Below are 26,482 nucleotides of genomic sequence, written 5' to 3'. Positions count from 1 at the left end.
TCCAGTGTGATGTTGTTGGATGAGGAGCTTTGTCTGTCTGTGGCTGCATGTGAAGCAGCCTGCTCTGCTTCTGGAGTAGGCGGCTGCTCTTTGGACATTTTCATACCCCGTTCTGTTCATCCAAACTGAATGAAAAAAAGGGGTTTAGAAACGGCAGGGGGGGGGCAGCTCAGGAACGAAAGTTAAACATGGTCTCTCTAGTGATCAATTTTCCATTCTCCCTGTCCTCTCAATGCAGAAAGAGGGACTAAGTGAAGAAGTGGTCGGGGGGGCAGATCGAGGTGGGTGCTTTGCTACATCGAGGGAACAACCAGGCCCGTAATTGCTGGAGAGGAAAAAAAATATATACAAAAGCTATGATTCTAATCAATGAGGTCTTTCATTAGTGTACATCCAGCAAATGTTTGTCTGTGTCGTTCAGTCAGAGCTTTGGAGTGGTTAGTAGGGGGTTAGACTGCATTCGTAAGTTCAGACAGGGGGGTCAGATAGTGAGTTGGATGGCTACCTCTAAAGCTGTTCCCCCCTGAGGCCGGGCAAGCAGGGGAGGGAGAGCCCTGGGGCCTGAGGACAGGGGCAAAAGCGCTCTTCTGTTTAGCAGCAGACGGGAAGGAGGAGAAAGGCAAGAGAGATGAAGAGGAGCTGGAGCTTCCTGGTATAGTCGGGCTGGAGGGCATTACTGTGGAGGGGAGAACACCGATGAGTCAACCCAGAAACCTGAGGTCACTTCCTCCACACATTTTCAGACAAGTGCAAGGCCTTACTGTAGGGTGAGCCTGTGGGGGAGGCACTACTGAAGCCAGGTGAGCCAGGCACTCCCAAACTGGTCATGGGAACCGTCCCATAGCCGCCAGTCATCCCTCCGCTGCCCCCGTAGCCTGACTGCTGAGGAGTGGAGGCTGATGGGTAACCCCTTGGAGACAAGCTACTGGAATTTCGAATGTAACCTAAACAAATAGAAAAGAATCAGTCATTCTGAGTCTTGTTTGTGATGAACAATTAAGAATGTTCTCTATGTTGTTCCTCTTGCCTTGGCTGCTCTGTCCAGGCTCCCCGATGCTGACGCCTAACTGAGAAGGATAGGATCCCAGACCCATGACGCTGCCGTGGGCCGGTGAGCTGGGCAGCGCCTGCAGCTGACTGTGAGGACGTGGAACGCTGTAGAGAGCTTCAGCAATGTCAGCTGCACGCTTCAGCAGCATGTCCTGCAGGAGATACGGTCACAATAAAATATGCAAAATAAATGGTGTCGTATTTCAAATGTCTTACTTCTGTTTATATTAATATGTCATTTCGAAGGATTTGTGATATCACATGAAGACTGCTGCTGTTTACCTGATTACTGTGTGGATTTCCATACAGGGCTTCAACAAGATCTGCGGCTCTCTTCAGGAGGATCTCCTGCAACGGACATCATTTATTACGTTGTCAAACTGACAGAAACGGGTCATGCACAGTTCCTTTGAAAAACCATCATTACCATGGATACATCTTATTTAGAAGCATTTTACCTTGGCTAATTTCTCTGGGTCACCAGGATGTCGAGGAATGACCTTTTGAAGACGCTGGAAACCGTAGTCTATAGTCGGCTCATTTAGGGCTGAAATTAAATAAAAGGAAAGAAATGCAGAAAAATGAGTCCTGTTTCATCAATAAGATCTCAGTTTTACAAGACGTGTTGAGGAAACAGACACACAAACATACACACACACACACACACACACACACACACACACACACACACACACCTGTGTAGATGAAGCGTCCAGGTGCTCCTTTGCAGAACTGTTTAGATTTATAAGACAACGTGACCTCCACCACCCCAGGAATGTGTCGAGGAGGTGTCTGGACACGGATGGCGTGTGGTGTGATCAGCTGAAGAAGGTGACAGAAAACAGTCCCACAACAGCAACAAATTATTCACTCACATAATGTAAATATTTGGGTTAACTTTTGTGGAGATTAATTTGTGCGGACTGCCCACAAATTTGACAAAACAATGACATTTGATTTGATAAACCGTTTGGACTCTTAGGCACACGTACCTCACTCCACACCAGCATGCTGCCAAACACCACTTGAAGCCCATCAAAGAAGTTCTCCCCAATGACAATGACCATAGCCCCCCCAGTGGTCCAGCCCTCACTGGGACTGATGGCTTTGATACATGGGGTGGCTGGACAGGAACAACAAGAAGCAGTTACTCCAGGGTCGCATGGCAAGTTGTATAGCAGTAAAAACAATAAAGGATGAACGGAAAATTACTGTCTTGATGCATTTTTAAGGCCAGGACTATTTATTCTTTATTTTATATTCTCTTATTCTAACGTGAACTATGTTAATGAAAATATAATTTCAATAACGTACGTTTATAACAAAAACAAAAAAGAGATCAACATTTTTATTCATATACTCTAAATTGATTTGTTCCGTAAGCAGTTTAATTTTTTTTCCCAGTAAGTATATATATACGTGCTGGATTAATATTTTTTTTAAAGATGTAATTCAATGATGCTGCTATTATTTGTATATATTGTGTATTAACTCTCTGCTACAGCAGGGGAGGATGCATTACCTGGCTTCTGGTTTAGAATTATCAAGTAAACATGTTGTAAAATCAAATGTAGGTGCTTTGAGACGCTGCAGCGTCTGTGGCGTCTCACCATATTCCATGCTATTCTCAACGGACTCTCCCGGCTCCAGTCTGCGAGCTCTGCGGCCGTGTTTGGAGTTGTTGTGTACGAACATGTTGTCAGACACCGCCAGGATGTGGCCGTCTACACTCACAGTGCTGGACAACACCACCTGAAGAGAGGAGAGGAAAGGGAGAAGATACATGAGCGTATGTGTGCACACGCCTCAGACAACACGCTGAGAGTCGTTGTCTCAGTTTACAGCGGAAAAATCCCTCAGCGGCAATTTATTCTGGCATACATGTGATAGTAATATTTCTCAATAGGTATATGTGACATCCCTGGGACATTGATAATATGTCTGTTTTCTGGCGAAGACGCTCCTCATACGGCCCTCCGATCCACCATCAGGTTTCCATATGGGCTCGCCGCTGCCTCTTACCTAACTTTTTGATTCATACAGCGTGCAGGGAGCCCATCGTTGTCTCCTTCTGATCCTTCAATGACACCAAACATATGGACCATATCTCCCATTTTAGCTGGCCGTTAGTCTAGTGAATGATATATACTATGCCTAATTTGATTTTCTGGCCTCAGCATGTGTGTGTCCCTTCCCACATCTGCCTCTCATGGATGACACGCATATACTTAATGAGGCAATAATCGCAGGGTTTTTTTGCTTTCGATATTTATGAGTGTATGTGACCGTATTTCTGAAAGGCAAAGGATTGTTTCTGCGTGTTTAAAAGCTCGTTTTTCACCGTTAAACGGAGTGGGTGAGTAAAAATTCTGACATTTTTTGGTGAAATCATAAACAATTACATGAAGATGATGAGCTCCTTTTGAAAAAAGAAAAGAAAAGAAAGAAACACATGGCCCTAATTTTACAGGTGAAGGAACATGAAAAAGAAAAGGAGGAGAAGCACATGTGTTTTAGGTGGTGGGTAGGGAGTCAAAGCTTAGGAAAAATAACTGTAAATTATCGATCAAGCAGCAGAACCGCTGTCCAGCTCTGATCACCTTTTAACCCAGAAACGAGAGTCTTGGAGCACCCGGTCCTCATAACTTCTCAGCATCTGTCACATTTCAGGAGTTAAAGCAAACAAGGTGGAAGACAGAGGGAGCTCGAAGAAGGGGAAGGGACGGCGGGTTTGCTGAGAGAAAGAGAATGCCAGACGGAGGCCGCTGGTGCTGAATGACGGCAGAGGAAGTGAGGCGAGAGTGTCCCCAGTGACCACTTCCTGGGTCACGGAGCGTGACCTCTTCCATCTGGAGCCAATCACTCAATTCTTGACAACTTCCTGAAACACCTCAACCTATTTCCTGCACCACAACACCCAAACCAAATCTCCCACATATCTGAGTCCTTTCGTTTGTCTTTCCATCTATTCTGAACGACCTCCTCTATGTCTTCCAATATTTCCGAAGCTTAACCAAGTCAGTTAATGGTGTGAACTCTTTTTAACACAGGCTGGACATCAGTTAATAATAAAAAGATATGTAATCCTGATGGACCGTGTTTTTCATAACTGAAAAGTCTTTTTCCCATCGTAGCCGGTCCCACAGTCATCACCTTCCCTCTTTTCTCGAACATGCTTGTATGTTTTCTTTTCTTTTCCTACCTGAAACCTCCTCATATCCCGTGGGTTTCCTGCCGTCTTCAAACAATTCTGGTTACATTTCAGGAAGAACTTCAAGAAAAACCTGCAAAGGTAAATGAGAGGACACATGTTTGTGGATCATCAACTCTGAAATGACATGAAAGAGTCGTGTATATGATTATGTGCATCTCCAACAGGCTGGAAGTCAAAGGAGACAATCATTATTTTTCAGAGGCCAGTCTTGTGGATTGTGTGCGTGTGTGTGTGCGTGTGTGTGCGTGTGTGTGTGTGTGTGTGTGTGCGTGTGTGTGTGTGTGTTTGTGTGTGCATGCGTGAGTGTGTGTGTCTGCATGATTACAGTCCCAACATCAATCACAGCTGTTTAGCTTAGTCAATATTTTTACACATTAAATCACATTATGAGAATATGAAGAACAGTCCGGTGAAAAGCACTGTTGTGTCTCAAAGTAAAGCGAAGACAGTGAAATATGCCAGAGGACTCAAGGGACTGAGGTATCCTACAATGCTGTATTTGAACCCCCACATGGGACTGGAGAGGGAATGGAGCAGAGACGACTACAGAGAAAGTGGAATAAGGAGGTGGGAAGAGGAAGGTAGTGATGGAGGCACATGTGCTAGTACGGACATGAAATTTTTTTTCAAGTCTATGTGTCTCATTATATATGTGAGAGTACCTTTTCAGGTGGTAGGCTGTGGAGAATGAGAGAAGTAAAGAGAGAGGGGTACTGATAGCCTCTGCTGCGCTGAAGAAAACCTGAGGGGAAGGTGGAATAAATAGGAGAGGGGGAGACTACGGAGAGAGACTCCAAATCCCAGGTGTGCACAGTTCGGCAACATAGCTCGCTGCCATGGTAACGCAGCTCTGCCGCAATCCCAAAGTCCCCATGCTGAGAGGCAAAGACAGCGATGGGAAAGAGAAGGCAACAACAAGACATTCCATCACTGATGTACAACGAAGAGCGAGGAGTGGGACTTGGCGAGATGAGAAGCGGGAAAGTATATAAAGGGGGCAGGTGCAGACGAACCTCTGAAGAATACGGTGAAATTAGGCCAAAAGACTGTTTTAAAATCTCACAGCAAGTAGAAATCGGTCAGAAGTTGTGTTTCCAATGGAAAGAGTTCACGGAAATCACACATTGCAATGTAAGTGTGGCTACGGACAAACGTATAACCCTCCAAACACATGATCCCGTCAGCAAGACTACTTTGCCTGTGAAAAACACATGCATTCATTTTCCAGTTAAACAAAAGTGTAGAAGAAAAATGCAGCGGAGGGAGGCAGCAGTTTTGGGCTTCGCGTTTTAGCTCCAATCCCACCCACACTGTGCTCTTTGCAAATATAAGTCATTTTAATGGAGAACAGTTGTTTGGAGAGGAACTTCACATCAGCCCCTCAGCCCCGAACCTTCCCATAGAATACTAATCTCTCTCTCTCGTTCTGTCAGCTTTTACTTGCTATTCTTCCATCACTCTCTCCAGCTTCCTCCCTTGTGAACAGGACATGGCTTGGAACCAGCTCTCAGCTCCAAGATATTTCTTGATTTGCGCTGTTTCGTCAGAGGACAATCAATATTTTTCTTGGCAAAGGGTGATTCTAATTTATCAATGAGCGCTCGGACCTACAACTCAAAAGCTGTGCTAGACTTGGGTTTTGGTTGGACACGCATTGAAGGGCATACCTACACCTCTCCCACTTCCTTCTTCTCTTTTTTTTACATAGTTACCAAATGTTTAACTACATTCTGATGGAAATCATGGTAGTCTTACCGTAGGCAGTATATTACACAAGTGAAGTTAAAAATTTGTTTCCTGATCCCACAGAACGACCATAATCAGGTTTTGTGTCATTTTACTGCCTCCTTTGTGGATTGTCTGTTTTATCCTGAGTAATGATCCCCTTGTTTTAAATTATATCATGTTTATTTAAACAGGGAACTCAGGACACGGACTAGATTTTTGGTTTTCATATCAACACATAGGCTAGCCGTGGTTTAACCACAATCGTTTCCCTGCCACTCCAGCATACGGCTCAGTGTTCATTCAACCAACAGTCATCATTCATTTAAGCATCTGATGTGATGAAACTTGCACTGATGCCTCCGACAGCCAAACCACAACCCTAATTGAGAGGTTGTCTACATCCATCTCAGGCTTTGTGCACTTTCTGACGGTTCTTGACCTTGTTTGTTGACTTCTCCTCATCGTTCTCTGTTTGTATGACACCAGATGCCTAACACACACAAAAGCACACATTCACATGCATGCATTTACACTCTAATACGCAGACACCCCCCACCTTTGCCCCCCCTCCCAAAAACCCAATGACTCAACTTTTCACCCCCCTCAGTTCGGACGCACACAGCTGCAAATGCTGAAATTAAAGCAAGACATTGACGCATATATTAGCATGCATTAGTCGCTTCCCCCTGCCCACTTAACATGCAAATCTCCCAGGCCCGTCGCCTCGCACCTTCTGCCACACATTCATTTGCTGAATTATAATTAGACTAATCTTGCATAATTAATAAGAAGTCGAGGACCCTCTGTTTTTTATCCCTTCCTATTGTGGTTGCAAAAGTTTAATATTGCTGTTGTTTGTTTTTGTTTTGGCAATGTAACACACCCACACACCTCCCCATCAACAGGGAAGAGATGGGAAGAACATGCAAAGAACTGGAGGTGAACTTCATGTCACAGGGAAATTGCAGATAAAGGCTATTTTCAAAAAGCTTCACTAGCTCAGATGTGCTTAATGTGAGCCTTGTTCTTAACATTTGCAGGATAATGTACATTATAAAGAAGGAGAAACATGGGAGTTTGTTTGAAACACTAAATGCAAATAAATCTGATCACTTTTAAATTGTTGCATGTCTCTAAAGTTCATTTTGTGAAACCGATCCAAATCCGAGCTAAAGCTTAGGTCTCGTACTGCAGACAAAAACAATAACTTTACTTAAAAACACAACATAAGGACCTGAAACTGGCAAAAATCGTGATTTTTGTTTCACCACATTACTGACAAATTAGACAAGAAATTGAATTTTACAGGGAGGCCACCAATGGAAACCAAGTGTTATCACCCTCCAACTCTGCCCTCCACAGGCGCACTTAAAACAGGAAACACAAACAAAATATAGACCCAAGTCTTAAACCTTGGGATCATTTTCCGCTGAGGAGCCACAGGGAGTCTGTTTTTTTCTTTTCCGTCTTCACTTCTGCAATTCGGTCAAGGCCTGCAGTCTTTTTATTTTTTCTGTCTGCATCTGCTTCAGTTCCCAAGACTAAAACACAAGCCTCACAGCATGAGGCGACCCTCCCAATGGTGACAACTTGCTTAGCTAAAACTGGTTCATTGACCAATCAGAAAGCCGTGACATTGAAAATAAAAGCAGCAACGCAGTTGTAAGAAATATTTCCCTCCTCAATGTGGACCCTCCGTTTTATATTTCTCAGTTAACTGGGGCATCTGTTACACATAAGTGTTACTCACCATGGTTTACATATGGCCTTAATCTTGCAACGAGCACCTAAGCAGCACAGGACCCCTAAAAATATTTCATAGGCATTCATGAAGACTAATCACTGTTGACATAAACTGCCTTTTCACATAGACATAAAACACATCACCCTCTGTACTCTATGGTAAATGAGAGTTTACTGATAGCAGAAGTTCTTGGAGAATACAATGCCAAAGGCTTTAACACAGAGTTTAAGGTAGTCAGCAGCACAGATGGAAAACTTTCTCCACTCATCTTCTATTCTGGGATCTGCATTGGTGTTCCAATTTTGGGTCAGTGCAGAGAGGAAGACAAATTTATGCCTTGAAACAAAAATATTGAATGGAAAATTTTAAGGAAAAGAATGAGAAGGAGGATAGTTTCATAATTTTTCTTTGGCAGATGTGTATGCCCTGTTGCTTAAACATAGAAACAAAAGAGTAGAAAAGGGAGGACAGAGAGGTAGAGACAAGAAAAGTTGCTACTCTTTATCTTGTACTTAAATATAACTGTGACTCCCCCGTATAGCACAAGCAATAATAATTGGTTGAAATAAGAAGTGAGAGAGATAGTCAAAGAGCAAAAGAAGTGGAGAACAGGAAAAACAGAGACAAGGAAGAGGGAGAATGTTGATGTCCTGTATTCAGGGCCATCACTCATCAGACATCCCCTCCATCACCCCCTCAAAACCCTGAAAAAACAAAACAGTGTCCTGACATCGAGGTGGAGGGGAGCAGAGAGGAGGGCAGGGAGGGAGGAAAATTAGGAAACCAGATGTGGAGCATTAAAACATACTGACATGCTGAGGGCCTTCCTCTGCCACACTCACACACTAAGAGCACTAACTCATACAGCAGGCCCAGATGCATGCACGCATACGTGCATATTTCACACTCCGGCCAGACAAACCACACACATTCACGCATGGTTTGCAGAGAAATTTGCAAAGAAAAAAATGCTGACTTGAGAGCAACGCTGTTTTCCAAGGTCAGTCATGCAAAATTATACAAACACTAGTTAAAATACTGCCTCGGAAACAAAATTCTGAACATCATATGGTTGCTTATGCCAGATGATTCCTAAACAAACATGTGGCCAGTGGACTGAAGGCATCCTGCAGTTTAGGGCCATGTGCTTGCTTTTGGATAATCTGGTTATTGATCTGCAAATATTTCCCACAAAGGACCATATCTACAGATGGGATGCCACGCATCAGTGTAGAGATATGCATCCAATTAGTACATGTACCCGGGCCAAGGGACGGCTGGGGGGGGGGGGTGTTTTTTCCTCCATGGTGTGTTTGGGGGATGTAGCGGTGAGGTAGGGGGTTGGTAATAAATACCCCTGGACGAGGGTCCCCTGGCAGACTGGAAGCTAGACTGGTCACTAGGGTTAACACCCGGGGCACATGACCTTTGACACTGCTAATGGGGCACAGAAAACCCTCCACGAACTGATACCCCCGCTGTCGCATACCACCACAGGACCTTTCACACTAGCCCCCCTCCTCCTCCTAAAACATACAGGGATATCTGTGGCATCGGCTTCACCAGCAAATGTCAAGCAGCCAGAATGACTCCTGGGTTGTTTTTTCTAGACTTCACAATAGAAACCCAGTCATCAATAAAACAGCTCCAGTCAGTGTGGTTGATTTTCTCAACATTGTTACTGTTGACATTTCTGTCCACTGTAAACATGAAACTGATGTCTAATTATCTCAAAGTGACATTGATATTTACTTCCTGTATGAATTAGGAGAGTTTAAACAACATCTGCATCTGCATGCTGACATACGCTTCAGGCCAGCCGAGCGACAAACAAAAGGGAGACATTGCTGCAGGAATCGTGACATATTTGAGTAAAAATAATGATTAAACAATGTGACTATACTCCAAGAGAATGTCTGTAAATGCATGTGCAGCTGAGTGACTTCAGTGAATATTGTGAAATGACTGGATTATAAGGATCCAACTTTAAATTCTGTTTATCCTACTGAAATTAAAATTTCTATCCATATTTTATCCATAAAAACTGACATATTTTCTAATAATGTATAAAAATATTTTCATCCTCAGAGGTATCTTTAGCCGTCATAATGTAATGGTGTAAATAGATGATTCATTTTATATGTGATGAGGTGGAATAAAAGCGTAAAGTAGAAGAAAAGGGAAAGTTGATTTAATCTTTAATCTTAATAATTGCCACAAAATCATACTGAAGTAGAGTCGTAAAGAAAATGCACTTGAAAACTGTATTGAAAAATTGAAAGAGTCATGTTCTTGTTTTCTTATTCTTTAAAGAATAATTTAGTTTATACTAGATCATACTTTAAATTCTTGTTTTGTTGACTTGTGTGTGCAGAGAATATACTTTTATAACTCGGATTTTTTAAATTTATTGTTTGCTAAATGACAACAAAACTGTCAAAAAACATGTTTACATTTCTTAAAGATTGGAAATATATCTGTTTGTGCAACAATAAATCCACCAATAAATACATTATCAATCAGTGCCAAAAGTGGGGTTCCAGGCAGTGAGGACATGGGGGGAATCAACTCTTTGGAAATTGGCCTCCTTTGCCTCCCAGGCTGGTTTCACCCCTGCAACCTCCGCTCTAGCCCACTCCACCTCTAAACTTGAGAACTGTGACAAAGGCAAACATTTAAACCACTAGTGCTGATTTATAGAGCTTGGTTGTTTTGTAAAATCTTCAGGCCTGCCACTGCAAACCTGAACGAGGCATGGTGGTTCTGAGAGGAAGGACATTAAATGATGGAATGGATAAACACAAGTCACATTTGAGCGTTTGGATGAGGCTTCTCCTGCTTGCTTTACTGAATAACGCCTCACAGGCTGCTAAATGTGCATTTTAGCTATTTAAAATGAGCTGATGTTTCAGTCTTCAAAAAAAAAAAAACTGCATACAAAGCATGGCCTCATGAGACTATCGTCAGCCTGCCAAATAGATGGATATGGAGAGATATCCAGAGTGTAGAGAACATGAATTCACAACCAGGACAGGGAATAGGAGTCCCATCAGTGGCCTCACCTCTCCCAGCAAGCATGGGAGTGTCCTGAGGGACAAGAATCAAAATACACTCAACTGTCAAATGGAGACATGTAGCACCCTCTACCGCCAAATAGATTTCAGTCATACCAGAAGGTCATCTGCAATGAAACCAATCCAATCGTACTTTGTCAATAAACTCTGACTCAATCAGCCTCTAATCAAATTTATCAATAACGTGCATTTATCAAAGCTCAACCCAAACCTTTTCTCTCGGAGACAAACAATGAATCTGGGATGGATGCCACCGAGAGAGAGAGGATAGGGAAGAGGAGCAACAACAGAAGGAGAAGAGATGTCTTCTTAATTAGCCAGTAATGATAAGATCTGACAAACAACATCTGTTTCCAGAAAGAGAGAGAAAGATGGGGGGGTGAGAGGAAAGAGGGAGGGGGGGGGGAATGTGAGGGAGACTGGAAGGAGGACGAGGGAGAGAAGAAGAAGCTGAGAAACCTGTGAAGCCTAGACAATAGGGACCTGCTTGTAAGAAAGTAAAGGGGGAGTGGAGGGGATGTGCAAGGGATGGAGCGCTCTGTAGCGTGACACAATAGAACGGAGGATGAGAAGTATAACAGAAGCGAGAGAAAGACAGAAAGGGGAAAGAAATCTGACAGGGTTGAGAGAGTTGAGGAGCCAGGATGAGTATGACAGACAGCGAGAGGAAAACAGATCACGATGAGACAAAAGAAGGGAGATAAGACAGACGCAGAGAAGGTGAGCTGGATAATGGTACTGCAGGGAGAGGAGAGGAACGTGTGGGGAGATGCGAATTGCTCTGAGGTCCTGGCTGCTGTAATTTACTGTCCGTGGCTAATGCACAGCAAATGTGTGGAGCCGTGGACTGGGAGAGGAGAAGGAGAGTCGGGTGATGCAGGGGCTGCAGGGAGGGCAAGCAGACTGTTGGGGCTCTCAGCATGCATGCTGGGAGCCTGTCAGCAGTCACATCACCCCCTGCCCTGAGCCCTGACAGATTCATCAGGGCCATTACACACACACACACACACACACACACACACACACACACACACACACACACACACACACACACACACACACACACGCACACACACACACACACACACACACGCATACAAATGCATTTGTTATATTGCTGTTTTTTGCTTCCGCTTAATTTTTCATTTTCCTCCAGATTGAGGCTAAAACAGCATCAGTTGCATTTGTAATTGGGAAAACACAAAAAAGCAAGTGAAGATTTTTCTAACTTTATATGAGTTTCTATGAGTTTATGTTGTCTGTCCTGAACTTCATGTAACTGAAAACAATGCTTTTTAAAATAAAAGCATTGTTTTCAGTTGTGTAGTATAAATACTATATTTTCAAATGTATATGTCCAAGGTTGCTTTTTCTATGTCCCACAGGAGGGATAACTATTGCCTAAGGCATTAGCCAATAGACTCATTATCAAATTATGTTGAAGAAATACTGCACATGTCCAAATATTAGAAATGGGATTTCTTTTTCTTTTCTTTTTTTTCAGAAAGTGAAAGGCTTGGGAATATGTTGAGGAATCTAACTCCTGGGAGAAGATTGGTTCAGATTCTAGATAAAGGGACAAATAAACAAGGTGCGAGGCTGGCCTTGCACCAGGGGGCATTGTTAAGTCATTAGTGAAATTTAAGCCCTTAACAGAAGACTATGACCCAGTCATACACCCTCAGAGCCCCACCCACAGCATTGAGCCAAAGAAAACAGTCGTTGTTCCTAAATACTGCTGTTAACTGGCCTCTATCTGCACACCCACATACCCTTGCTGACAGTGATATCCACAAGAGATCTTCTTATTAAAAAAGTGGCAGATGCTGGATGTTAACATGAACAATGATGGCCATATCCAAAATAACATAAAAATAACCACAGACCACTCACTCGGTATCTGAAGTGCCTCTAAATCACAGATATCTGCCCCTTTCTGATCGTATGACTGCGCTTAATCTCTACACTCCCCAACCAAAGGTGAATGCTATTAGCTGCCAGACAAATGAAGGGTTGGCCTCAACTTCACTGGAGAGCCAAGCTTTTCAGTTCGCCATTGAGAGCGGCAACTCAAAACTTCTAATCATCCCCCCACATCCTCTCTCCATCCCACTCACTCTAAAAGTCCCCCTGCTGTTCCTCTACATTATCTCATTGGTAGTCTATTCCCATTTCCTGTCAAAACATTTCCCCACTGCTCTGCTTTCAACTACCCCCTCTGTAGGCTTTCAAAAAACAAACAAGCAAGGTCCTCTCCTTGTTTCAGGGTTCATGCCACAACAGCTAACACTGGCCGAAGCGGAGCAAAGGTGGCCAAACAAAAATTCGGCTCATAACCTACAACTCATTATACATTTCCTGTGCTAACTGGAGTCCATGATGTTCCTGGTTCAAATGAGACCACGCTGCAGAGGAAAACCAAGACCCTCTAAAGGTCCCTGAACGTATTTTCAGCAAGACTAACTGCGTGAGGTTTCCTCTGCTTGAGGCCGTACCTGTCAGTGAATGTGATATTCTAGACACTGCATTCTCTCCCCCTGTCTGTCTTTATGTCATCTTGCTTTGCCCCAAGGGAGGAGCTTTCCCCATGGTCCTGTGCCAGCTGCTCAGTGGTCCAGCCTCTGTGCCGCTCCGCCGTGCGAGATGCTGCGCACTGGAGCCTCAGGCCCCCGTCGCAACGCTGCCTGGCCCCAAACCTGAGGGGAACACTGACAGGGGGTCTGCAGGGACTGGACAGTACGAGCCCATCAGAGAGAGACTTTGTGACAGCGGACTAAAGGGACCAATGCTGACTTTGTCTGTGCATGTATGCATGTGTGATAAACAGGGACTTTATGCATATTATTAACAGTATCAATGTCATGTCAAGTTTTTCAGTTTTTCTTTGTTAATTTTTATATTTAGTCCTCTGAGCCACCCAAACAACCTGTTTCCAGACAAAATACAAAATTTACTCATCGGATTTTCATTATATCATGGTTCCCCATCAGACTCCTTTAGACAAGTCATCTTCATCACATAGAAAAAGCAATGATGATACAGGTACAGCATGCTAGCAGAGGTACGAGTTCCACTTTACAGCACAGGAGTGATGTAAAGTGGAACTTCTCTTTGGGGGTTAAGAGAAGTCCTAAAATCCTGTGACATTAGACTTTTTAGATATACATGTTGACCCAAGATGGCATCTTGGCAACTGTGAGTGAGTATGCATCTGGGAGAGGAGAGGAATTCGACCCCTGACTCGGTCCACTGAATATTGCTGCATTTATTCTTCAGCTGATAGTTTAATGCTTGGTTCCCAAAGAGTGGCAGCTTCTATTTTCTTTTTAGTTGATACTGAAGAATGAGGACGCTGGCGTTTCCTGCCATGAGAAGTTCAGGGAGAAAGTTGTGGTACACATATTTAAATTTAGTTGAAGATGGGCAGCAGCAGGCAGGTGGATGATCTGTTTTCATGTTGCGTCTCCACACTAGGAGAACAGACATTTACATACAGCAAAAACTAGATCTGAATTATTTATGGTCTAACTGTCCAAACAGTGTTAGTTGAAATAGAGTTACAGTATAAAGAAAGATTGACACTTTTACAGCTCTACAGGACTAAGGCTGTGTGCATGTGTGACTTATTATTGTGTAAAAAAATTTGCTGAGAAAAGACACTTAAGAAATAATTTGAGTAAATTGGACATCATTGTAGAAAATTGATGCCCAATTACTATAGTAATGCTAGCTGATCTCTGCGTTGTTCCGTAAGTTAGCTCTCTTATCTAATAGCTTGGCTTATTCTGTGTGGCTGGTCTTGAAAGTGCCCTCTTGCTTCAACTAGGAAAAAAACCAGTAAGCACCATGCATACACAAAAATTAATATTTCTGTAGCATCCATGTATTATTGATGAGTTTAAGGCCATCATGAGGAATGTGCTGATGTAGATGTGTGCCTGTCATTCTTGAGAGACCACTGTGTGTGAACACTTGTGTTGCTTTATTGTATAACATGCAGTATTGGTGCATTTTAATATGTACTTCGGCCATTTCTGATGATGCACAAAAGATTTTTAATTTCAATACCTCCAGGTTAACTTAAGGTCAAATGAAATAAGATAAATAACTACACAGGATTAACAGATAACAAAATCAGTAGTAACAGTGTAATGGTGGTGAAGCCAAAAGCTATCAGCCACAAGTCGATTAGGACTGAAAATAAGCAAACCGTTGCACTGACTAGTTGAAAACAAAGCTGTGGTACATGCGCATAACTAGAACCAAGATACAAAGAGATCAATACAACCCTCAACCTGAGATTAAGAGTAATGGTTTCCTGAAGCCAATGCCTGAGACAACCAATCATTGCTCAAATAGTAGAGTGATGAGCTATACTGTAAGTATTAGAATGAAAACACCAACAGTACAGCACTGGTGCATTCCAGGTGGAGTTTTGTTTTTAAAGCAAATCCTGATATATAAGAGTCTGAATGAGTCTTTGTGAGTTCATTCTGAAGCCAGGGAAGGAAGGGACATATTGACAACATTGGAAAATTCCTATTGATTATTCCTCTTTCTCTGAGCGCAGGCTTGTTAAAAAAGACCCCTCTTGGAAACATGATCAATTATTGAGATAGTGCTTGCCATTGATCACCCCGTCTCCAGCACCACCCCACCCCCGACCTCACAAGGATCTCTCCTCACACTCCTTATGGGCAACTATTGATTTCAGCTTGGTAGCCAAATATAAAAGCACATACTCACATTGAGCACTTGCCCCTCCCATCCAAACCACACCGTCTAATCCTAATACTGACATCTGCTTGTCTCCATTGTAAACTCATGGTCCACTCATAAACACAGAGGCCCAGAACCAATATAGTTTCTCTGAGGTCAGAGTTCAGCATGGCAATAATACCACCATTAGCAGATCTGCCTGTGTTTATATTGGGAGCCTCTCCTCTATGCAGAGAAAGCAACAAAGCTAGGTTGAAAATATTTTCAAAAACATTATTATTAATGATGGGTTGATTGGATAAATGTCAAAATGTTAAAAGATAAAAATCACCATATTTTCATTTTGAGAAATCCTCAAATATTTTTGCTTTCTCTGCTTAAATTACCCATAAAATCAATTGATTGTCAAAACTTTAATCAATCAATCAATTTTATGTTTTTGCACTAAATATAAATAAAATTGCCACATACTGCAAAAAAAATTGAGGCAACACCCAAAAGGATCAATTTAATCAATCATCTAACCAATCAGTGAAAGAGTCAGTCAGTGGGTCAGACAAATATTAGGTTCACCAACGGTGAGATTCAACAATTACTCAAATATTAGACACAGCAGGCGATGGAGCAACGGCCAATTCTGTCCCATAGACGATTTAAGAGTCATCTCTTTGTCAACATCCGCCTTTGCCCTCTTCATCTCCACCCTCTATTGCTTCACCCCTCCCTGCAGATCAGCTGTGATCTCCCCTCTCTCCTTTCACTCAAATCAGGATTAGGGAGAAGAGGAGCTGGAGGTGGGGGGTGCAGCAGCAGCAAAAGGAGAAGGGGGGGAGAAACTGAAACAATATGGAAAGGAGATTAGAAAAAGAGGGGGTTTGGGTTGTTTGGGGAATTCCCAACTCCCTTGTGCTTGGCTAGGTGTCCTGATGACACCGCCTAATTATGGCAAAATTAGACAGGCTAAAGGGAAGGAGGTGGCGGTGGGGGATGGCAATGTGGGGAGGGAGGGAGAGACCAGGAGACTTAACCAATGAGGAGTGAAGAAGTAAGTGCACATTCGAAAAGAGCGTAAGAAAGGGAGAGAGGGGTGTGCGGAAGTATGATAGGAGGTAAGGTGGAGAGGAAGGGGGCAGAAAGGGCGGAAAGCACGAGGAAAAAGAGGGGAAAAAAGGGAGAAAAAGGGTAGAAAGCGCCGGGCGATAGGAGTGAGTGGGCCCCAGCATGCTGCATGTTAATTGGAGAACAGGTGTTGGGGCTGGGAGCAGGAGGCTGATTACTGCAGCCACAGAAACCCACCGTCTTCTGAACACACACATACGCATGTATTCAAACACATACACACATGAATAATTTAAGAACCAAGCAGTGACTAGGAAAGAAAGGTCAAAACGGGGGTCACAGAGACACATACAATCGCACTAACATCCATATATATACATAAATAAACATGCAAGGATCCCCACACACACATGAAAACATCGGTTTTCATGCATACAAACTGTGTGCGTTTGGTCTGAACAAACACACACACACACACACACACACACACACATCTTTGCTTTGTCAGTTGATGCTTTTTTTTTTTTTTCGTGGAATGAGAAAGTTCACATAAGGCGGGATAAAAGGGCACAGGTCCACACAAAATTCCACTGGCTTATCAGAAATTAACTGCTTGCTAATAGGCGGCTCCCTGAGGAGAGGATTTCGCAGGCCAGTCAAGAGGGAGAAGCCCCCATCAGGACGGGATATATCCAGTGTGATTAGTGAGCACAGTAGGTCAATGATTTCATTTAAATCAATCCCCACAGCCTGCACACACACACACACACACACACACACACACACACACACACGCACGCACACACACACACACACACACACACACACACACACACACACACATAGCTAGATAGTTCTCTCCTCTCCAGCCACTGAGCTCCTCACAAGACATATTTAGAAAAAGTTTTGCCATGTTAGGAAGAAGCATAAAGGCGATGAAGAGAGGGTTCTTGGGAGAGTAATGCACTACAGTAAATGAGAAAAGCAGCTGCTCCAAGGTATTCTGGGAAAATTCAAAAGACAACAGCCCAATTTTTCCGTTATATGAAAACTATCTTTGGTGGAGATCCTTTGAGACGCACTGTCAACAGCCAGCCAGCTTGAACTGAGGAGAGGAAAGAAAAGGGTCCTTGACGTAGATGAAGTGAGTGTTTTCTCGACAGATTTGAGAGGAGAGAAAAGGAGGGAAGAGAATAAGATGGTTTGAAAAGAGGAAGAGGAGATGAAGGTTTGCATCTGTGACATCACAGAGAAAATATTTCACTTGCGGTCCGCTATGAGCATTCATCACGCTGGTTAATGCCAGGTCGACAGCGCAAGACCTCCGAAATCCCTCAGACATGAAGGCCCTCACACACACTGATTACCGCGGCGGTCATCCACCTTTAAGCCTGATAACTGGCTGTCAGGGTGAACATTTACTACATATGTGAGCCCCTCTTGTGGTATGAAAGACCCACGGGCCTCTGATGATGCTTTTGGCAGGTTTCAGGTGGGATGTCTGCAAAGTCAAAAAGATCCCAGCAGGCAGAAGGTAGACCAACAGATAAAATGAAAAACTACAGGGAACACATGGGAGACAGACAGTGGACGCTGCGTGGAACATGGTTTGATCTCATTACCTGTCAATGATGACTGGGTCAGAGGGTGTCTCGTTTCGGTTGCCGCAACTTTTCTTCTCACAGCAGCGGCTGAGTGGACGGTTAAAAGAGACAGGAGAGAGGGGAGCGTCAGCAGAGGACACACAAAAAAAAAAAGCACAAAATTAAACAGGAGGAGCCATAATTTGTCGAGCCTGTCGACACCGACAGGCCCAGACTACTCTCCCCTGCAGTCAGCCAAAACCCGGGGGGCACACAAAGGAGGCATGAAAGGGGAGGGGAGGAATAGACAAAAGAATAAAAGAGGAAGAAAAGGTACAACAACACACCCAACAAACAGCGAGAGACCATTCAAAAGTGAAAAGCCAGCCAGGCAATCTGTCACATTGATTTCGAAATCAAATTCAACCCCCACACGGTCTCATTGTGCACACACACACACGCACGCACGCACACACACACACACACACACACACACACACACACACACACACACACACACACACACACACACACACACACACACACACACACACACACACGTCCCGAACATCATACCATTCGTCAGCAGTCCTGTCCGAGGAGCCTGCTGGCCACCCAGCCCCGCCTCCTTAAAGTCTCCTCCACTGCATAACAAAAGTGCCCCCACCCCTAACCATCTGCCACCCCTACACCTCGCCTCACCCCTCTCGTGTCCCAGCTTGGCCCTGCCCTGCCCCCCTCCGCCCCCCTGTCAGACGGCCTCACTCCCCAGCTGTGACGCTTGCCCTCTGCCTCTTCGGCTCTGTTATTAGCCAGCTGTGAGTCACATTCGGGCATCTGCTGGCTACACAATGGCAAACCCCACTCTGGCTTAGCCTCTCTTCCCTTGTCCTATAGCCCCCCATCCTTCCCCTTGTTGCCCCACAAATCCTCAGTCACTACCCCGCTTCCAGACCATCCTCCTCAGCTTTACCCTCCATCCATAACTTCATATTTATACCACTGCTGTAAACGCCATGGATGTATGACTGCGTCTGTCGCATGTTGACAAAGTTCCAGCATAACGTCTCGGTAAAAGAGAAGTTCTTGAGTTAAATTTCAATGCAAGAGAGGTGAGCTGTTCCCACCAAAGCGTGTCTGCTGTTGAAAACTGCAGCGTGGTGACAAAACTGCAGACTGGAGAGGAGCTCCGGGAAGAAACAGGAGCTGTCTGGTGACATGCTGCTACACTGCAGGAAGCAGTAGGAGGTTACCACTGTAACAAGGATGATGACAGAGGGATAGACTTACAGTTCAACCACAGTCTAGATCTGAAAACAGTCGAGGCTGCGAGGCTGGTTCCAAAACCACATTTCAAAGCAGACTGAGATGAAGCAGGGTGAAGGAGAGTCATGACTGTTTGGATTTCATCCTTGTGGGTGAAGGTTTTGAATGAGCGAGTGTGTGTTTCTATGTTGGGCTCACCTGCACATAACCTCATGTGTGAGCAGAACCCGGCACATTTCTGGATTCTTGTTTTGACCCTCATAGGATATTGGCTGAGAGGAAGACACGAAGAACAACGGGAAAATTCAGTCCCACATTGAATCAAGTGAAGTTTTGATTTCAACTTGAAGGAAGTTTACCAACCTGTTTAGTGACAGAGTCAATGAGTCGTGCATAAAGATCCTGCTCTGTACGGACACCTGAAAAAAACCCCACAACCATTAATTACTTCAAATGAACGGCTTTTTACAAAGAAAGAATTATTCCATTCCCTGCTGGAATATAATTTTTTTCGTGCAAAAAACAAAAACAAAAATGAAGAAGCTCAAACTGCAAAACACGTTGCAATGATTTATTTTAGAAAAGTACCGAGAACTGAGGTTTCTCAAAATAAAATGGAAAGATTTATGATGTTAATCTTTCTTATTTCAACTCTGGACAAGTTCTCAGAAACTTGAATGGTATGCAGTTCATATTTTCTCTCTTATGGTTTCTGAGGGGATTGGGAGTATTTGATATTTAGTGATTATTTGTCATGTTCTCGTTTGATGCCAGAATTTATAGCTCTATTCTCACGCTTTTTAAGGCTGTTCTTTTTTTGGTTATTTTTCACTAAACTCCTGATGTTTTTCCAGAACTTTCCTGCACTGATTGAAGATTATATACATACACGTTAGTTAACATAAGTTCATTAAGGGAGAAGACATTTAAACTTTCATCATCATCTCTTGCTTCTCTGTAAATCTGATGCGTCTCAGTGACATCTCCAGAAACACCTGAACCTCTAGATGCTTCAAAAACTTGCAAATCCCCCATAACAAGGAAAATCCATGTAATGAATTGTTTCTTGAGGGGACAGCTCACTATGATAGGATTTTGTATGCAGACTTTGGAGAGTTTCGCTTTTAAAATCTGTTCCTCTCATCAAAGTCTCGATTCAGATGCCTTTGATATTGCTTGGGGGAAAGGGATAAGAGAACGAGATATAGAGGAAGTGCTTTTTGTGTGCTTGTATATACATGTATATGTGTGCTTCAGTGTATGGAGGGTGTATGGGGGGGTTGCTGTGGAACACATCTTTTATCTTCTCCCATGGGTGCCACTGCAAAAACAGAGGGGCAGCAGTGGCTCATGGGAACTGAATTTCTCTGCGTATCCCCGGATCTGATGAGGAAGCACCATGGGGGTTAGAGGGGGATGAAGAAACGTGTGGGGAGGAGGTTTGGTTGGCAACATGTATTTCATTTCCCCGTACATGGGCGACAAGTATTTTCTGGCAGCTTTCAATGTTCAATTGTGCAAACCCAGTGAGCAGAAACAAACATATGAACTCATAAAAAAGAGCCGAGGTGACAAAGTCGAGGACGGCACTGGTGACCAGTTTCCGCTCCTGTTACCCAAAGGCTCTGGCATCATTGTTTGAACAAACTGGACGTAGCAAAAGCCAAAGAATCAACCCATAGTCTGACAAGTTACGCTTGACTCTTCTTACCGTTGCTGTAGAGGAGCTGTAGTTTGTAGTGAGTGCCGTTGTTGGTCTTTTCTCCAGTCTGCTCCTTGGAAATAAAGAAAAGACACACAGACAAATACATGGCATGCAGTTAAGCACGTTTGGGACAGAGATAAGTGCAGTTGAGCATCAATGAGGCTCTTCTAATCCTGCAGCTCGTCTTTCCCTGGGAGCAGTGTTGAGATCAGAGGTTTGTCGGCTCAAGGCCCACGTGGGACCTTTCGTTGTGCTCAAAAGCTGAGTGCTTAACCTTGAGTTGGATCTTTGTAGAGGTTGCACTAACATGTCTGATATGAACTTCTTAAACCTTACTATCAAGTGCGGTGATCCCCCATAAGGTGCTACAGGCATGGTTATACAGTATGCGCCTAGGTATGTGTGCAGAGTGTTACTCAGAGGGTGGAAACCATGCTTTGTGAGAACGAGCAGCAATCGACCTTGACAGAAAAACTTCCTATCCCTCCTTCCCCCCAGGCTCTCCACCATTGCCTCTTACTTCTTCCTTCTCCACCGCTTGCTCTGTTTCTTGTTCTTCCCCTTTCTCGCTCCACTTCTACCTCTACTGGTCTTTCTAAGTGGTCTCAGAGGAATGCTCTCTGGTCCAATAACCCAGGAGGTTGGCATCAGAGAGACAAGAGCGTGAGAGGAGGAGCGAGGAAGAGAGAGGTTAGGGAGGCAGAGAAACTGGGAAGAGAAGACAGTTGTAAAGAGGAAAGAAGAAGAAACACGGAAATTAAGATGCATGAGGATAAGCTGGGAAGTGAAACCTCAAAATGTGATCGCAAAAAGTGAGAGTGAGACTTCACGTCAAGAGATAGATGAATGTCTGGCTTCAGAAGTTTTGTAAATATATGCAGAGGAACATTTATTTTGCCATACCATCACTCTACCGCTGCATAATTACGAAGCAAAAACAGATGCCAGGGTAACCATGCAGAAAATGAACTCCTCCACAGCCGTCATATTACTCTGCACTGGCCTGCATGGCACAAAGGGGAGCTCAATGACAGCTTTCACCCTCGCATTAGCACTGCCCCCCCCCCTCCACCTACCCTGCCCATGAAATCCATCGCAAAACTATGTTTGAACTTCAGTTGACAGGACGCTGTCCTCCTGTCTCACTCATGGGGGAGAGCTGTCGCCAGTTTAGGGAATTCTCGCTCCCCCTCTTGCCACAAGGCAAAAATGTCCATCAACACTGGGCATAAGGCTCCAGATCCAGCAGCCTCCCCCCTTTAGCTCTGAATCCCCACTGCATACATCCTTATTTTGGTCTTGTCCAACCTGAGGAATCCAGCTACCCCACAGCAGTATTTAGAATTGGGGGAAGGGTGAAGGAAAAGAGACTTTGATGATTAGTTCACTGTATAACTTAACAGCAGCAAGCATAATTTGCATCTTAAAAAGTAGTGATGTCCTCCTAATGAGGCAAGTTGCTAATTAGTCATTAGATATTCTTTTTTAATCCCACATCATCAGCTCATTGAAGGTAAAGCTTGTGTAAACATGTAGCCGTCAGCTGTTCAATATGCTTGGCTTTACTGTGGATGGTGAAAATCCATCAGAGCACCTGGTTACATCAGAAATAAGCTGCTGCAGATTACAGTGATTATTATTTATGCTTTCTAAGATGATATTGATTTAGATTTGACGATTTCAAGTTTTAAAACGGTGAAGACAAAAAATAAATAGAACTTGTGTTTTCACAAGTATAATGTTGACAAACACTCACACACCTTGTCATGCTCCACAAAGTCCACAAAGGCAGTCCTCTCCACCTCCACAGGTTGGCCGTGTCTGTCATAGAGCGCCAGCACAAAGTGGAAGAAGTTGGACTTGCGGAGATTTGAGGGAGGCTGCTTCTCAAAATGAGCTCTTGACAAAGCTACTCCACTGGGGACACAACAGGAAGGGACAGTCAACACACACTTCTGCTATCATGATATTAATAGTATTCATATTGTGTTAAATAAACTGATTTGCACTATGAAATGAAGTTTTTTTATATATATAAACTGCTTTTAACAATTTACATAATCCCTCCAAATATCCAAAATTAAAGAAAAAGTAAAGACCAGGCACTTTTCTCTGTTTGCAATAAATAATATTAAACTAAATTAAATCAAATGCATCCCAATTATGTGTTGTGTAGATCTTATGCGATGATCTTCTTGCACTTTAAAGGTTTTCATTAAAATATCAAACCCTTTCTAAAGCAAAAAAAAGTCTATTTGTTGCAAAGTTTGTATCAATTGTTAAGTTTTAGGTTATTAATGTAACACTTGAAAAATAGATAAATAAACGCAGATATTATTTAATATTCTGTTTGAATACCATGAAATTCATTCTAGATGACTAGAATAAATTAAAATGTCCTTGGGAAAAATAAATACATGAATCAAAAAAGAAAAACAGTAATACTGAAACTTGATGAGGCGAACCCTCTTTTCTGTTCCTTCTTGAAGAGTAGGAAAAAAATTATGAGATGTTGGAGTTACTTATTTATTTAATTTTATTTACAGTGAAATTATCCTAAAATTATACCATTGTTATTAAATTTTAAATCAAGGAAGAATATACACAGTTGCTTCATGATTTTAAAATTCAGTCTAAAATATAAACCTTTTAAATAATTCAGACTTGAATATTTTGTGGATTTGATTTTTTTTCCCCCTTGAAAACCGTGAGCATATCTTTTAAAACAACGACCAAAAAAACGGCAAAAATGTATATGACCCCGATCATGAATAAAGTCATATATGACTTCTGTTCTTATTCTTCTTATTCTTTTCATAAAATACAGTGATTTTTAGATTCATATATTATTATATTTATACATGAAAAATAAGGGAAGCGCATCATCGCGCACTAAGAACAGAATCATGCTGTATTACTTACTAATTGTCATTCAAATATTATTTCGGTTAAAATTATATATGCATTAAACGAAGTGACGCCAGCGCTTTGATTACTGTTTGATACTAAGCTGGAAGGAGCTGATTTGGAACACAAGATCATCCTACACATGAAGGAAATAACAATATTCAACAATTTAAAACTCACTGCTTACGTAACGTCACATAAAACCATAAAATATATCAAAAGTTATGTGGCCGTGTGGATTTTAAGATGAATAAACGTACTCTGTGAAAATAAAATGGCTGTAGGCTTTATGAATTTGTGACTAATTTAATTCCGTAAACTAAATGCATAAATCGATCGTTTGCACACGAGTAAATTATCGTATCAAACGCTTTTCTTTGTGACTTCATGTTAAAGTTTTGATCGCTTGTTTGTAATGATGGGCCAACTTTTCTTTGACGCGCACGAATCCAGAAGTTTCCTTATTACTATTTACTCCAATAAAAATTTAGATAAATTTAAATGTTCCTTTGGAATTTTTTTTTGTTTTGAATGGGATTCTTTTCGGGTTTTTTGCAACAAGTTGTGTGCCAATAACGATCTCCCCTCCGAGTTTAAATATTCATAAATGTACCGAATAACATGCTCATGATGGCTGATCGCCAAGATACATTATTTCCTATTGTTAATAAGCATGAGCTGATGATCAGAACTGGTGACCAGCGGGAGTGGAAGGAGATCAGCTGTTTGTACTATACCTCTGCGCAGCCACGTTCGCGTCCACAACCCCGACGTTGCGCACCCACGACCGGACTGGATCCATCTCCTCTCCAAGAGTTCTCTCTTTTAATCCGCTCACTTCTCGTATCAGATGCTCCTGGATCCCAAACATTTAAGCCTTGTTTTAGTTGTTCGGTACACTTTTTAACTTCAGGTAAGGAAAAAAAAAAAAAAGAGTGGACCGGTGCAATCACTTGGGGAAACAACAGAAGGTTCACTCCAGGGCGCTGCGCTCATCCAGAGCGCCGCAAGAATATAACTTTCACAGAGCTCAGCGAAATAAATCACGGACCCCGTTAGGTGTTTCAAAAAGCGCCTCAGTGAAATAGAATCCACTTACTCATTCGTTTAAGGCTTAAACGATGACAACAGATATTTCCCCACACTAATAGTAAGCATTGTCCAAGCACAAGTCTTCAGCTTCAGTGCGAGCACGACTGATCACCTGTTCGGTGGACTGAACTCCTCACACAGTTCAGATCGAGTCCGTCTAAGAAGATACAATAAGTGTATGAGAAAGTATTCCTTTGTCACACGGCCAGGATGTAAACAGTTCATCCGAGGGCCAGGAAGCTCGCAGTGAACCGCTGTCTGAAGCATGAATGAGACCCTCTGCCGGGATAGAGAGTGGAGGAGGGGCCTTAGTGCCATATGGGGGACCGATTGTTGAAATGGATGCTCTCATTGGTGTAAAGTGCATCCGTCGTTTGGACTTGTGCCAGATTCAGCATCCAACCAGTGACTCGAACAAACTTTATTCACATTAGGAGAGAAAGGAAAGAGACAGTAACTCATGTTATCCAATTTGGAGTACAAACCTTAAACATTTGTAAAAGTTGAGCAAAATTTAAAATATGGAATGTGAAATTAAAATGAACGTTCTTCATCGTGCGCATGATTGAAAAGCTCTGAATGGACATTGTTCGCAATAAGATACACGCACGTTTTTAAAGGGCTGCTTTCTAACCAAAATGTTGGACATTTCATTTGTGAATTTATGAATGTTTGATTAAAAGAACTTATTAAAAATGAATATACTATAAACGTCGAGCGTCTGTCCTTATATACACAGGCAAAGCCTGTTTGGTCTCTTCATTCAAGTCAGGATTTTAACACAAGTGCGCTCTCGAAAGGCGCGTATTCAGCCGCTCGACCGTCTGCTCCTTTGAACGCGGTGATTCCGCGTCACATCAGTGTCAGCAGCAACAATGGGCGTCTGGTTGGTCCATCAATCTCCGCCAGCAGCGGTCGGGGCTGCAATCTGATTGGCTTTTGAGACGCTGCCGGACAGTAGCCAAAATGAGTTTGAATCAATAACCTCAGGCTGTAGCTTATAATCAACCTGAACTGCTCTTGAAATCATCTCCATATAACGCCGATGCAGCGTTATTTGGCAAGTGTTCTGGAAAAACGTAACGCGTCGATGGGTTTGGTTTCTCCTTCCAGAACTTTATTCTTCTGTGCTATATGAAAAGAAACATGTGAACAATTACAAAAATAAATTCTTTAAATGAAATCTCATAAACCCTATGTTTTTGTTTAAATTCCTCACATTGGACTTGTATTTTATGTTTAAGTCAACAATAAAATAGGTTTGGTCATGTTTTGGGAAGTCAATGAAGATCAAAGATTAATTTCCGGACCCGTTCATCAGGCGTCAAAAAGAGAAAAGTT

At 42.9% G+C, this 26,482-nt stretch overlaps 1 protein-coding gene across 5 annotated transcripts; it reads right to left on the bottom strand.

The window, feature by feature from the left end:
- ebf2 (EBF transcription factor 2) lies at nt 1–25,331 on the bottom strand. Of its 5 annotated transcripts, none has more exons than XM_068310436.1 (16): nt 24,787–25,331; nt 22,903–23,059; nt 21,149–21,212; nt 19,801–19,856; nt 19,636–19,709; nt 18,211–18,279; nt 4,253–4,334; nt 2,661–2,802; nt 2,043–2,173; nt 1,746–1,872; nt 1,509–1,597; nt 1,333–1,398; nt 1,028–1,202; nt 762–944; nt 506–676; nt 1–325 (listed from the first exon to the last, which is right to left on the bottom strand). In XM_068310436.1, the coding sequence occupies exons 1-16, from the start codon at nt 24,918–24,920 to the stop codon at nt 294–296; spliced, it is 1,752 nt and encodes a 583-aa protein (XP_068166537.1). In that variant the 5' UTR covers nt 24,921–25,331; the 3' UTR covers nt 1–293. The 5 variants fall into 5 exon arrangements, with proteins under 5 accessions (XP_068166537.1, XP_068166538.1, XP_068166535.1 ...); XM_068310437.1 differs by having other exon boundaries at nt 21,149–21,206; XM_068310434.1 differs by having other exon boundaries at nt 1–676.
- Between the last annotated feature and the right edge of the window lie 1,151 nt (nt 25,332–26,482).

This window comes from Antennarius striatus, chromosome 3 (assembly GCF_040054535.1).
Source record: "Antennarius striatus isolate MH-2024 chromosome 3, ASM4005453v1, whole genome shotgun sequence".
Classification (NCBI taxonomy): domain Eukaryota; kingdom Metazoa; phylum Chordata; class Actinopteri; order Lophiiformes; family Antennariidae; genus Antennarius; species Antennarius striatus.
The sequence above is the reverse complement of the archived record's forward strand: the minus strand, read 5'-3'. Positions and strand labels throughout refer to the sequence as shown.

Bases quoted from the DNA above. Each gene is read 5' to 3' on its own strand.
- ebf2 (XM_068310434.1), bottom strand. From the start codon at position 24,920: ATGTTTGGGATCCAGGAGCATCTGATACGAGAAGTGAGCGGATTAAAA. The intron at 23,060-24,786 runs GTATAGTACAAA...TTGTGTCCCCAG, and splicing joins GCGAACGTGGCTGCGCAGAG to TGGAGTAGCTTTGTCAAGAG. The intron at 945-1,027 runs GCAAGAGGAACA...CTATTTGTTTAG, and splicing joins GCCTGGACAGAGCAGCCAAG to GTTACATTCGAAATTCCAGT.